This window comes from Alnus glutinosa, chromosome 4, assembly GCF_958979055.1.
Source record: "Alnus glutinosa chromosome 4, dhAlnGlut1.1, whole genome shotgun sequence".
Lineage (NCBI taxonomy): Eukaryota > Viridiplantae > Streptophyta > Magnoliopsida > Fagales > Betulaceae > Alnus > Alnus glutinosa.
The window spans coordinates 7,536,877-7,551,865 of NC_084889.1; the positions used below are offsets into that span (position 1 = coordinate 7,536,877).

At 37.7% G+C, this 14,989-nt stretch overlaps 1 protein-coding gene across 1 annotated transcript; it reads right to left on the minus strand.

Moving 5' to 3' along the window:
• Positions 1-5,741: 5,741 nt before the first annotated feature.
• LOC133866086 (ribosome production factor 2 homolog) lies at positions 5,742-6,767 on the minus strand. Its single transcript, XM_062302645.1, has 3 exons — positions 6,468-6,767; positions 6,314-6,379; positions 5,742-6,116 (listed from the first exon to the last, which is right to left on the minus strand). The coding sequence occupies exons 1-3, from the start codon at positions 6,726-6,728 to the stop codon at positions 5,742-5,744; spliced, it is 702 nt and encodes a 233-aa protein (XP_062158629.1). The 5' UTR covers positions 6,729-6,767.
• Between the last annotated feature and the right edge of the window lie 8,222 nt (positions 6,768-14,989).

Consider the following 14,989-nt stretch of genomic DNA (forward strand, 5'->3'; position numbering starts at 1 on the left):
AAAATGATCATTCTCTTGCAACGGGAACAAATGAACCTTCCAAGCCTCGAGTGAAGCATATGGCCAAGAGAAGGAAATTCGGGCCTCGCGATCGCCTAGCAGGGATAATCTAGGAAGCCAAGCGAATGTGGGGTCGGTCGGTCATAACACCTTCAGATGCTGTCACGCCCCCGTTTTGGGATATAAGGGAAAACGTGAGTTTAAGTGCTAAAAACAAACATTATAAATGAAAGCGTGCATTTACAACTAAAAATTTAAAATTTCTACTCTCTTAAACCTTTCTATTTATAAATCTATACAAAATCATGAACTCCAAAAGGAACAAATCATACTATACAATATTAGGGTTTGGCTGGTTCATCACGAACTATCGCTCTCAGCAAGGTCTACGCCCTTACAAGAAAAAGACTTCTTCTTACGGTTGTCATCTGGAGAGGGGTGGAGGAAGAAGGGGTGAGTTCGACAACTCAGTAAGGAAAATACAACACCAGGGAAATAAAACATGCTATAAACCTTTATGCCATAATCTTTAGTCATTTTCATAATGACAGATTTATTCTACTCATTGTTAAGAATTAATTTCACATATGATGAATTGCATAATGTAAATTGATTTATAACCTAAACCAATTGTATATTGATTTTAATTTATTTTAGATGACTTAAGTGTTTTTAAAATATATTAAGAGTTATGATGATGTTTAGAAATATGAATATGATATATGATTTTCGATTGAGTATAAGTTTAAGATTCAAGTTATGAAAAATTATCTGAGAAGTGACATGCTAGACTGTTTATGCTTTATAAGAAAACACATATTAAAGCATGATTCATAAAATGAAATGTATTGTTTTAGGACAGGTGGCATAGCATATGAACAATTTAAATAGAATTTGTAGAATATGAATAATGGTATAAGAATGACAGTTTATAAATGAGAATGACAGTTTATTCCAGTATATTCTTTTTATCAATTTTCTCTTTAATCCTTTCTCTGTGGTTTAACCCTTTACAGACTCTAAACCGCTGTTACCCGTGAGCGGAGCACGTTGGCTTTTGTCACACAGACCTATGGACTCAGCCTGTCGTCACAGGGGAGAGCCGGTTCCGAGTTGGGGATCTTCCCTAGGTGAAGGCCAACATCGGCTGGTAGCACACACCAACACATGGTATGCTTGCCATGCTACCCTATGGGTACCAATCCTAGCTGTAATAGTGCCTCAGGGTTAAACAGTTACTGCACATGAACGTTTTTCTGTAATACTGTGGGCTCTGCTTTAACTGTATACTTTATTTCAAAACTGTAAGAGCCGTTTTCATAACTGTAGTCATGTGCAGAATTTAACTTTAGAATCTCTTTTCTTTCAAAACTGTATTCTTGAACAGAATCATATACTTTGGAAATTCTCTGTAATCATATCTTTCAAATGCTCTCTTTTTCATCATTGTAAGTATGCATAATTCATAACTTTTGAAATGTTCATATTCATGACTGTAAACATGCTTAATCCATACTTTGAAATGCTCTTGATCATAACTTTAATTATGCATAAATCATAACTTTAAAATGCTCTTAATCATATCTATAATTATGCATAAATCATTTCTTTAAAAATGCTCTTACTCATAACTGTAATTTATGCACAAAATTCTTGAATAATAACATATAAGCAATAAAAGCTTCGCATTAAAAATCACATGATCAACGCTTTGTAAAATTCTCCAACACTTTTTCAAAAGATTTATAATAAAATCTTGTTGGGGGTTTTTCGGTGTTGTATCCCCTTACCTGCACCAGCCGTTAGCCTCGGAGTCGAGCTTTTACCTAAATAAATTGAAAGAATAAGCTTAGGAGAATATTCTAAAATTTGAATCCTACAATTTTACTAAAGTAAACATAACACATAACAAGAGGCCTCCAAATGGTATTATCCATCAATACGTCACCCACGCTTTGTAAAATTACTATGATCCTCTAAACTAACATTACAGAAACTCCATCACAGTACTTACACTAATCCGAATAATACCTCATATCATAATTGATCAACAACAAAAGCCACCAAAAGTCTTAAATTTAGTTAGCAATCCATTAGGACTACATTTATCCCATTTCAATTTAACACAATATATATATATATATATATATATATATATATATATATATATATATATATATATATATATATATATATATATATATATATATATATATATCACTTAATTATCTAAACAAAAACCTCCAAATAATATTCCAATATCTATTCATTTAAACATCCTAAAACAAATATCCAAATCACCATAAGCAGGAATTACATAGCCAATTCCAGAGACGATTTCAACATCAAAATCATTAATAACCTGAAATCAACTCATAATCAATGAAATCTCCAAATCCGAATACCCATCAATAAAGGACACAAACCTAATCCAATCCCCTTTTTGCCAAGACCAGTGATCAAATCTAATTTAGCCAGAACCGTAAAGCCCTAAACAACTCAACACAAGCTTGATCTAAGAACTTAACTTCAAATACCAACTAAATCAACGACAAGTAAGTGGAAACCCAAATCAATACATGTTATAGCCAAAACAGTATCCCAACCCCTCACTGCCAGTAAACCTAAACAAGAAACACATCACAGCAAAGTCATCACTGTGGACCAAGCTACTGGGAACACAAACAATATTAAAAATACTCTAACACAGCCCACGGCCACTGTCCAAAATCCACACAAATCAAAACACCCAAGCTAGATCATAGGGTTTACTCACTTTGAGGATTTTCCCAGAAAATTCACCGAAGAAATCACCGAAAATCGGCTCTGGTTCGCCGGAAAAATCGTTGGAAATTCGCCGGAATTGCACAAGAAGAACCGGGTCTTCCTCTCGGGTCTTCGGGTCACGGGGTCGGGTTCTGGGTCACGGGGCTTCGGGTCTTCGTGGATCGGCCGGAAAAACACCTGAGCCCGCCGGAAATCGACTTCTGGTTCGCCGGAAGTCCACCAGTACCGCCGGAAATCACACCGGACTCCACCACCGAAGGATCGGGTCTTCTTCGGTTTTGCTGGGTCGGTCGGGTTTTGCACCAACGGGTCACGAGTTCTGGGTTACGGGTCACGACCTTGATGGGTTCGGGGTTACGGGTTCGTCGGAAACTGGCACTGGGTCCGCCGGATTCCCGGCCAGAACCGTCGGAATTCACTCCCAGCTCAACCGGCCAAAGATCCACCGGAAAATCGCGCCACTACTCGCCGGAAATCGGGTCTGGGTCCGTCGAAAATCGCGCTCCAGAGCACCCACCGGCGTCATCCGTTCTACCTGCGTTGTCCGTCGACGGATCGAGACCCACGGCTTGGGTCACCGGTCGGTGCTTCTCCCGACTCTCACTCTCGATCTCTCTCTCTCTAATCTCTCAGTCTCACTCTCTCGTCTCTGTTCTCGGCAAGAAACAGAAGAATAGAAGAAGAAAGAAAGAGGAAGGAAGAAGATGCAGACGAAAGAAGAGAATAAAAAAAAAATTAATAAAGATCAGACACTTGCCGTGCAAGTTCTTCTTTCTTCTTCTTTTTTTTTTCTTTTTTTTTTTTTTTTTAACTTATTGATTAAGTTACTAACTTAATAAGATATTTATATATATATTAATACTATTTGTTTTAAAAAAAATTTGGGGTATTACAAATGCCGAGGAGGTTCGACAAGAGTCTAAGTCCGATGTCGATAATGACGAAGAGGCTACCACCCCTCACAGTCAAACTTACCCCGGAGTGATGGAGGAGGAGCAAACTCCTATAACTCCTTCTGCGGAACAGATGGCCACCCCTCCACCCCCCGAAACCGAGTGTGAAGTGGAGGACAGGACAACTCCATTCCCATACCCAGGCAAAGTGGAACGTCACAATCACCCTCTCTTTGAACTCGATGTCTCCGCTGGCAACTCTCATGGGATCAGCCCATTCTTGGTGTCCTAGCGAGTGCCCGCTAGCGACCCTCATGGGCTTGTACACGCTCCCAACTCCTAGTAACACAATATTGTCTGCTTTTAGCTCCCCTAAACCAGGCTTTTCAAGAGGTCACCCATCCTAATATTACTCTCGCAGAAGCATGCTTAACTGCAAAATTTTGATAGGCTCATAGTCATCACGGCTTTAAAACGTGTTTCGTCAAGGAGAGTACGAATATACATATAAGCATATCTTCATTTTTATACCTAGACGATGTGAGACATCATAGTTTGAGACTTACAACAAAGTCCTAATAATGCACGTCACCTCGAGCCGTGCAAAAGAAACAACCAATTAGACAAGCAAGCAAGAGGAGTTTTGAGAACAGACCCATTTTCTCTTCTTCAACGCAATCATTTTTTATTTTTTTTTTTTTTTTTTTTGTATGTCCTTCCATTTCAGTTTCCTTGTCTTTATTAATATACAATTTGTCTTTGGCTATCCTGGCCTCCCTATACGGACGTTTCTGGAATTGTTAGGTGGAGCTCATGACTTACCATTACCCGCTGGCAGGTGTTAACAAAAAAATGGAAGAACTTTACATTATAGGCCATAAATTGAGGCATTGTTATTATTTATGCTCTTGTTATTGGACGGGTAGTTATGAGAAAAGCCTCTTAGAACACTAACAACAGTTTTCCTAAATTTCATTCTCATTTTAGATGTAAAGGAAATTCTTTAAAAAAAAATCATTAAATTAGATTCCCTTGTTGTTCTTTAAACTAAGGAAAAATCAAGGGAACCAAAAGTTGTATTCTAGATCCAGGGAAACAAAAGTGGTTCCCTTAACATTATTTTAATATAAAAAAACTTTCTCACAACCAAAAGTGTTACACTCGCCCAAGGACTAACAACCAAAAGTAGAAAAAATATCAAAACTAAATGAAAAAATGTACTTATTTATGAAATAATATAGCAATAGAAAAAACTTAGGTTGTACCACACTTGCACAAGATAGAAAAAAGTTTTGGCAAGACATGATGGAATGAGAGGCTTGGAAGCATGCCTAGGGTATATATAAGAGTTAAGGAAGGGTTATAGAGTATTCTCGCACTTAATTAAGAAGATAAGGAAAAACAATGAATTTGTATATAAAATGATAATAATGTTCCTTGGGAAGGTGTAAGGTTCACTACAAGAAATTCGCTCATTAGCGTCGACTTTTGGACACTAATAAGTCAACGCTAAAAGCCCGACGCTGCTGATCATCTATCGATTATCAGCGTCGACCTAAGGGTCAACGCTAATGATCGCTTATTAGCGTCAACCTATGTCGACACTAATGCTATTTTCAATTGACGCTAAAACTTATACCACATTTATCATAAGTCGACGCTAATGATAGACTATTAGTGTCGACATATATATATATATATATATATATATATATATATATATATATATATATATATTTAATAGCCCATTAGCGTCAACTTAATAACCTAAAAAAAATTAAAAAAATAAATAAATTAAATAGCCCATTAGCGTCGACTGAGTCGACGCTAATACTCTTTAAAAAAAAAATTATAAAAAAATATATATATATTAAGAGGCTATTAGCGTCGACCCTACCCTAAAATATATATACATATATATTTTTTAAGAGGCCATTACCGTCGAAATAGTAGGCATATACTAATATAGCCAAAAAGGATGGAAAAATACCTGTAAGAGCCTAAAATAATTTTTACTGGCATAAACTAATATAGCCAAATACTTTACCAAATAGTAGGCACTCATCTTTCTAACATAGCAATTACTTCATAAACATGGAAACACCAAAATGATTCGTCATAAAAATAAGGACGATGATCAACTTGGAAATGAATAAGAAATGCCAGAGGAACTTGTATATACGGAGGTAGCTTAATGAGATAGACAATAAATAGGGCATCAGCTACTAAGCTTCTTCGAATCTGCAGTTTATGACATTCAAATCCTCTATCTGCTCCAGGTAGCTTAATGAGATAGACAAGAAACGTGGATCTGTATTGTAATAAACTAATAGATAATAATTCAAGAAACAGGGTGTTTTCCGCATTTTTCAACTTAGCTTCACGGCGCTCTCTCTTCACACCTTTCGCTATGTTAGGTAGAGCGACATCTCCAACCTAAATCCCAACATAACAAAAACAAAAGGAATCATATCAATATCAATGGTACAACAAACAATCACCAAATTGTAGTAAACAGTTAGAGAATAACTGAATAAAACTAAGGCAGATTTTACATATAATCCAACTCTGGAAATAGTTAAATACCCCATAGTTAATGCAATAGCTGCTAGATGAATAAACATTCTCCTTACCTTCTGATCTGGCATATATATCTTCCCGATCTTGCCCTGTATTTCATCCTTGCTAACATTTTCCACCTGCAAAAAAACAGAACACAATCCAAACATGTTACTTCTCTCCATGTAGAAAATAAATTAGAAAGGTTTAAGGGAGTATTTAGTCAACCTTCTTCTTAGGCTGTTCCCTGGTTGTTTTCATGGCTTCTTTCCTTAGGCTGTCATTAGGAAGACGATGCCGGCGTACCACAAAATCCATGGAGGGACCAACTTCTTCCAGTTCCATCCTTGGTACTTTTGTGCCAGACTTTTTTAGCCTCAGACCACAGTGAGAAAGAAACACCCTATTTGAAGATATAGCTGTACATACATAGGCATGGTCTACGCCCACAAGATTTAAATTCTCCACAACTTGCATGTATGAAACCATGATTTTTATTAATATAGCAGAGTCATAACATAAAGATGCACAAACTGCAAAGGGCTGCAGAAATGCACCTCTCCCCGCAACAGATCAAGCAAAACTATTCTATAAAACTATAGAAGTTTGAAATATGAAACTTTGAAACATCCTCTCCGCTTGCCCCCACCGGTAATGTTAATGTCCCAGATGACTTGTCTAGGGTGGGCAACCAAAGTAACCAAAATTTTTTTACAAGGAGTAAAGGTAATGCCCCCTCCCTCCACTCTTGTTGTCCAACGATTTTTCCGGTCTAATAGGTTTTATAAGTGGTCTTTTCACAATTACCTATCTAAATTCTCTCAAATTCGAATAATTGTAGACAATCTTGATCCTGTATAATAACAAAAAAAATAAAAAAATAAAAAATAAAAGAAAAAAAGAAGCCCCCTGATGGCCGTGAATTAAGTGGAACTAAATAAATTTAAAGCAACTGCAACAAGAGTTGGCAAATTTGGCATGAGATTTGGATTTGGGGTCTTGTATTCAAATGCAAGTGATGAGTATCACATAAATACTAAGTTGTAATGTATATTTCAAGGATTTCGCTTAGGTGCTGTTAAAAAAAAAAAAGTATAATACTTATATTGTAGTTGTTTTAAAGGTTAAGATTTAATTTAATTTTCTCTCTCTTTCTCATGGAACACTTTCAATTAAATGTAGACTCTTAAAACAACTACAACATAGGTGGTGTAGGTTTTTTTTTTGACGCACCTAAACTAAATCCTATTTTAATAGTTGATGTGGTAAGATCTAGCTGGAAACCGGCAATGCGTTCCGAGAAACCGAACCAGAGAAACCGGAGGAGTTCTCTTCCGTTGCTATCGTTCTTGAAGCAACGGAATCGAGCCGATCGAAGCAACCGCCTCAAATCTCTGGTGGTGGAGTCGTTGACGATCGCTACCTGCTTCTTCTTCGAGAACGACTGCAATGGAAGGCTTCAATCAGCTCGATTCAGAAGGGAAGCGAGGGTTTTTTTTTTTTTTTTTTCAAGTCAAGGAAGCGAGGGTTGTGATTTAGGTCTTTAGATGTGTTTCAGGGAAATTTTGTGGCTGTCAAAAGAAACGGATGATTGTGATTTTGGCTGGGAAAAAAATGTGGTGAAATCTAGGAGCATCACACGAATTGATGACATGGCATGGGAAAAAAAATTTCCAGACGGTTTCTTTTAAAACCATCTGAAACTGAAATTTTATCGACAGTTTTGTAAAAACCATCTATAAATTTATAGACGGTTTTTATAAAACTGTCTGGAAATGTAAATTTCCAAATGGTTTAGTTAAAATCGTCTGTAATTTTATGGACGGTTTAATCAAACCGTCCATAATAAATTTTTGGCTTAAATACATATTGCCCCATGTGCTTTGAAAACTTTATTTTTTGCCTCTTTGGTTTTATTTTTATCATAGGTGGAACCTGTGCTATGGAAGAAGATGCAAATGGTACCTCCATCCATTTTTCCATCCAAAACTAACGGAAATCCATGTCATCGCCACGTGGATCATTCAAAATGCGACACGTGGCCACAATTTTTTCATTTTTTTTTTTAATTTTTCATTTTTAATTTTAAGGCTTTAAAAAAATAAAAAATAAAAAATGGAAGGGGTGGCTGAGCCACCCAATTTGGCCTGGGGGTGGCCAAGGCAAAACCCTAAATTTTATTTTTGAGGGTTTGGCCACTGGGGGTGGCCGGCCACCCCCATTTGGCTTGGGGGTGGTTCGGCTACCCCCAAACCGGCCACCGAAACGGGAAGAAAAGAATTTTGAGGGTTTTGCCTACGGGGGTGGTTCAGCCACCCCCAGGCCAAATAGTGTGGCCAGCCACCCCTTCCATTTTTTTTTAAAAAAAAAGTAGCCTTAAAATTAATATATATATATATATATATATATATATATATATATATATATATATATATATATATATATATTGTGGCCACGTGTCGCATTTTGAATAGTGCCACGTGGCGATGACATGGATGTCCATTAATTTTGGATGGAAAAATGGACGGAGGTATCATTTGCATCTTTTCCCATAGCACAGGTACCACCGATGGTAAAAACTGAAACTAAGACGGCAAAAAATAAAGTTAACAAACTACAGGGGACATTTTGTATTTAACCCTAAATTTTTTACAGACGGTTTTTAAATTTGTTTTTAAAAACAGTATAGAAAAAAATGGTCCATAAATGCCCTTTTTTTTTTTGTAATGGGATCCTGAAATACGGAGACCTTCAGCGACAGATTTAGGCTACCAACAAACTCCAATGGCCGACGGTAACAAATTTTCACAAACGTGCTTAATTGCAAGATTGAGAAGTTTAAATTTAGAAAATGATTTACGGTTTTAAAAACCGTAAATCATTTTTCAAAAATACAGAAAATGACCACCATTTTTCGGTTGCATCAAACACCAAAAAATACAAAAAATATTTTACATCCAAACAAACAAAGACTTAAACGGTTTATCTTTTCTCTCTCTTTTCCATACCATTTAATTTAAAGAATGGTGGGTTACATGAAGAGAATCAGGCTCAAGCTCATTATAATTCTTAAGGGCACATACTGGAGCCCAATCCACATTCGCAAGCTACCTAGCTAGAACAAGATCCAAAAAATTGCTTATCTTGAAGCCCACAAAACACCTATCTTTAGCAAGTCAACAAACCCAATCGATCAAACTCACACAAAATTTCATCAAAGCCTTTTCTTTTTCGAAGAATAGGAATTAATCATCAAAAATATATAGTTCCATTAGCCCCAAATGCATGTACCGAATACCAGCAGCACGTACGTGACAGATCAGAGCTTCCACTAGCACGTACAATTAATGTAACTTGTCCCATTACATCAACATTATTTTCCACTTGTATATTTAAATGCAAGAAGAAAAAAAAAATGTGTACCGTTGCTCTAAAGATCACCATAGACCAACTGTAAAAGAAGTTGTATAATAAACACAAAATCTGCTTTGAGATGATTGATGAAGCTTTCATACACATCCATTCAAACTACCGATAATAATTTAGTCATCATCCTAAAGCTGCCATGATCATGTGCTGACAGCTGACTGAAATTTCCATTCCATTCTTTTCTTTTCTTTTTTCTTTTTGAGTATAGGAATTAAGGATAATTAAGCAATAGCAGGTAATTAAGTAATGTCTCAGTTTAAATAATTAAATACGACAAAAAAAAGAAAAGGAAATAGAATCGAATGCATGATGAGGCCCATTGAAATGGAGTTTACGACTGAAATGGTGTTTTTTTATGTACTTTGTCATTAGAACCATGGCTTAATTAACCTTTGAAGAGAAGAGAAAGAAGAAGATGCAACAACTATGATGACAGAACTCAACCTTTACCAAAAGATAAATATTGACCTCGATCAAGAGCAATAAATATTTCCAGACATGGAAAATCTAAAGACTATTTACAATAGAAAACGAACGTAGGGGGGGAGAAAAAGGTGTCCATTCTTTCGTGTCTTCGGTGGACATGCATGAAGTCAATCGCCGGCCGGCCTCTCTTTTTAAAATCATTTTACGCGTGATTCTTTAAGCATATTGTCAAGATGTGTGGAGCAAAACACGGTTGCGGATTCGAAAAGAAAGAGAACCAACGATCCTATCATGGGGTCGAATCATTGTCAAAATAATCATTCAAGCGAGTTTATTAATCACCCATTGTGAACGGACGGACATGTTCTTGCAGCTCATGATTCAACGCAAAGCCGTGTTCTATTTATTTTAACACGTAAAGCATGCACCGACACATCAGATTTTCTTGTTTCCATTTTAATAACTTTTAGAGTAATGTCACGAAATGACAATAACCCCTTTACAGAGTAATTTTAAATGTTTATTTTGTGTCTATTTTGTATTTATCTTGTGTCTATTAAAAAAATGATGTAACTTTTAAAATTATCATTGAGCGTGTGATTGATCACTATTAATTGAATTTTAATCAAATTAAGATTTTAAAATGCGCATCATTTTTTTATGGACACAAGATGGAAATGTAGACTTACTTCCCTTTACATCTGTTTTTATTAAATAAATAAATCAAAAATTGGTTAGGACTATCAAATCAGCTTTTTGAGATAATTGTCAATAAAAATGCCTAGAAAAGAGTTTTGTTGTGAGTTTTTTGTTTGAATAGTAACAAAAAGTGATTGATGTAATATAATGTGAAATAAGATTTGAAATTTTTTGTGCAAGAAAAATGAAGAAAATTATTTGGTAATAGATACTCTGTTTGTTTCGACGTAAAATATTTTTAACGAAAATCAAATTTCAGAAAAAATGATTTTCCTAAAAAAATTTCCGGCGTTTAGGTTTAGCTTATACGAAAAAATTAGCAACGACAAAAATCCACCAGTGACAAGATTCCGTCACTGGCCATCAAGATTCCGGCCAGGCCGGCGGCAATGGCCGTTTGTTGGACTTCGACGAAGGTAGCCGGAATTCAGCACAAATGGCCAGATTCTAGCAAATTTAGCTGGACTCTGGTCCGTCAAAATCCAATGATAGTGGTCGAACATTGCCGAATTCCTACGCAAATTGTCAGATTATGGCACCTTTGTCAGATGCCGGCGACGGTCGCTGGAATCCAACCAGTGCCACCGGATTTCAGCAATTGGATACTAAAATTCAAGGACTTTCAGTGGTAGATTCGAGCTACCAACAAACTCTAATGCCCGACTATAGCGGATTCTCACAAACGTGCATACAAGAATAAAAAGTTTAAATCTAGAAAACGATTTATGGTTTTTAAAACTATAAATTATTTTTCAAAACTTAAAGAAACTTTTACGGTCAAACTGAAAATGATCGATTTCCGTTAACCATCATTTTCGGTTACACCAAACACTGAAAAATATTTTTCACCAAAACAATACAAAAAAGATTTGATTTGAAAAGAAGTTGATTAATTCTTTTGGAAAAAGTGAAAAACAAAAATCAAAATGGTTGTCAAACATAGCTTTAGACTTGAAACTGAATCACACCATAATGTGGGTCGTGGGGGACACTCCTTTTATGTAGTCCAGCGATGGGAGAAAATTTTGAATATATCATCAACAGAGAGAGGATTCCCAAAGTTATTTTATTCAAAAATATCTACGAATCAAGGCTCAAAAGGGCTGGGGGAAGAACAAAAGAGGAAACAATTCAAAAGAATCCTAAACGACTGTTCAAATCATCCAAAATACAAATCCCTTACACAAACGACAATTCAAATCACGTTTCTACGCATTGATTTCGTAGACATTAATTGAAGGCTAAAGCGCAACCTTTTCAAAAACTAAGAACAAGTAGGCAAATTAGCCGGGGGTGGTCGAATGCTTGTTTCCTTGGTGGATCCATTCTTCACAATGAGAACTGTGTCCATACCCCAACTCGCATGCCGTTCCAAATGGCAGTGCATAAACCAAACCCCTGAAAAGCATCGCCATCATGGCAGAGAGAGAGAGAGATAGAGGGAGAGAAAGAGAGAGAGAGAGAGAGAGAGAGAGAGATTCGTACCAGGATTATCAGCGACGAATCTAATTACAGCCCATCCATTCTTAGGAACTCCGATGGTGTTAACTTCCGGTCAATCTTTCAAATTGAAAGTTTTTGGGGAAGTCACGTTGTCGAAATTGCCATAACCCGTCCCAACCAAGTCCAAGTAGAAGCTAAAACAATGAAGATGCATTGGATGGTTCTCCGCATTCCCTATATTAGTCCCTTGGAACACTATTTCCACTGCTTCCCCATACTTTATTAACTTTGCCTTCGTTCCTACGCTCGGGTATAATGTACTATTAGCCACATCTCCTGTGAAGTTATAAACATACGGTGGTTATTCGGGAAATCTCTGTCGAAAACGCCCGACAAGTTCCTGCATAAAGGATTTAATACTTAGTGATACTTCCATATGTTGCTAGCCCTAGGTGCAAAATTTATGGGATCAGATGAACATGTTAATTGTGCAGTACTTGTAGTATGCTTGAAGAAAATCAATAGATTGGGTGCTGAAACTTATGTTGTTCAAGCTTGCAGCAAGCCTATTACCATCTCGACCGACACTCGATCGAACTTAATTATAATCAACCTGTTAAATTAAATATATGAAATAGAGAATATATGTGAAAGAGAGAGAGTGGAGGAGAATGAGCGAAAATATATTAAGGACTACATTGTATTGAGTCTTTGTACACATAACATATTGGGGTAATTACCTTTTCCCCCCATGAACTACCGGCCTGTGTCATTTTACCCCCATGAACTACCACTTCGACCAAAAGAGAGCATCAAACTACAATTTTTACACACTTTGCCCCCTTCTGTCAGTCTAATTCATGCAAAGACGTAAATGCCCTAACTCAATTTTAAAAATGACTGAAATACCCTCATTTAAAAAAAAAAGAAAAGAAAAAAAAAGAAAGACTGAATGAAAGGGGTGGCTGCCGCCACCCCTGAGGTGGCCGGGTGGCCTGCGAGCCACCCCCAGAGGTGGCTCCGGCCACCTCTGGGGTGGCTCGCGGCCACCCTAGAAATGACCTAGGGTGGCCGCGCGGCACCCCCAGGTTCTGGGGAGGCCGAGCGGCCCACCCCGAAAGCTGGGTGGCCGCGCGGCCACCTTAGAAATGACCTAGGGTGGCCACGCAACCCCCCCAGGTTCTGGGGAGGCCGTGCAGCCACCCCTTAGGCTGGGGTGGGCCGCGAGCCACCCCAGAGGTGGCCGGAGCCACCTCTGGGGGTGGCTCACAGGCCACCCAGCCACCTAAAGGGGTGGCGGCAGCCACCTAAAGGGGTGGCGGCAGCCACCCCTTTTCCTTCAGGTTTTTGGTTTTTTTTTTTAAAAAAAATATATTAATTTTAATATTTTTTATTAATTACTGTAGAGGGTATTTTGGTCTTTAAGTCAAAATTAACGGTAAAAAATGGCATATTCCATCCAAAATTAACGGAATTCCTGACGGAATGGGGCAAAGTATATAAAAATGGTAGTTTGATGCTCTCTTTTGGTCGAAGTGGTAGTTCGTGGAGGGCAAAATGATATTGGCCGGTAGTTCATGGGGGGAAAAGGTAATTACCCTTAACATATTACAAGAGACCTCTATATATAAAGAGGCTATGAGTAGTGACCAAGAAAACCTAGAGTAAATAAGGTAGGGAATAAACCCTATTAGGAAAGATAATAACCTTAGAATAATATAGTAGGGAATAAATCCTATTAGGAAAGATAATAACCTTAGAATAATATAAGATTCTAACATCCTCCATCAAACTCAAGGTAAAAGATTCTGAAATTTTGAGTTTGAAATTAGAAGCCGAATTTAAATGCAGCCGAAGTACTCGATGGTTGGATTATAAAATGGTGCCGAAGAGAAAGGCTGAAAGTGACGACTGGAGAACGAAGATTACCCGTTAATCCCATGAGGGGCCAAGCCTCAACTGACAATGATGGTCAGAGAACAGAAACTAGCTATCAATCCTGTGAAGGGCCAAACCATATTGTGCCAAAAGGTTGAAGGAGACGGTCGGAGGACAGAGAATATCCATTAATCCCATGAGGGGCCAAACCACAACTTACAATGATGGTCGGAAATAGAAATTAGCTGTTAATCCTGTGAAGGGCCTAACCATATTGTGCCAAGTTTCGCCATTGAATTGAGCTACAGATCACAACAAAATGGCAAACAAAAATCCAAAAGAGGGGTTTACCTTTTCTTTTTTTAAAAAAAAAAGGCAAAAGTCATCGAAGAAGTCGCCCGAAAAGTCGCCGAAGAAGACAGAAAAGTCGCCCGAAAAGAGACCAAAAGGTGTCCGGAAAAAAGGCCAAAAGCTGACAACAAAGCTGCCGAAAAGAGGCCAAAAGTCGACAACAAAGCCGCCGAAAAAGCCCAGAAAGAGGCCAAAAGTCAACAACGAAGCCGCCGGAAAAAGAAAGGGATTTTTTTTTTTTTTTTTTTGAGTTCGCCGAAAAAATCGCTAGAGTTTGGCCGAAAAGTGGCTGCCAGAGGCCGAGGACGGCGGCTGCTGACTGCCGGCAGCGAATAGTGGTGGCTGCTGGTGGTAGTGAATTATTTGGGCCTTGAATTGGGCCTGAGACTGGAGCCTTATAAAATAGGCCAAATTGAGCCGGTTTAATTGGGCCAAAATAGGCCGAAACCCATGGACCATTGAATATGGTCTGACCCGTAATTAAGTGAATTGAGTCTAACCCGCTGATTTGGGATGACAAACGT

Bases quoted from the DNA above. Each gene is read 5' to 3' on its own strand.
- LOC133866086 (XM_062302645.1), bottom strand. From the start codon at position 6,728: ATGGTTTCATACATGCAAGTTGTGGAGAATTTAAATCTTGTGGGCGTA. The intron at 6,380-6,467 runs GTTGACTAAATA...GTTTTTTTGCAG, and splicing joins GGGAACAGCCTAAGAAGAAG to GTGGAAAATGTTAGCAAGGA. The intron at 6,117-6,313 runs GTAAGGAGAATG...GTTGGGATTTAG, and splicing joins TATATATGCCAGATCAGAAG to GTTGGAGATGTCGCTCTACC.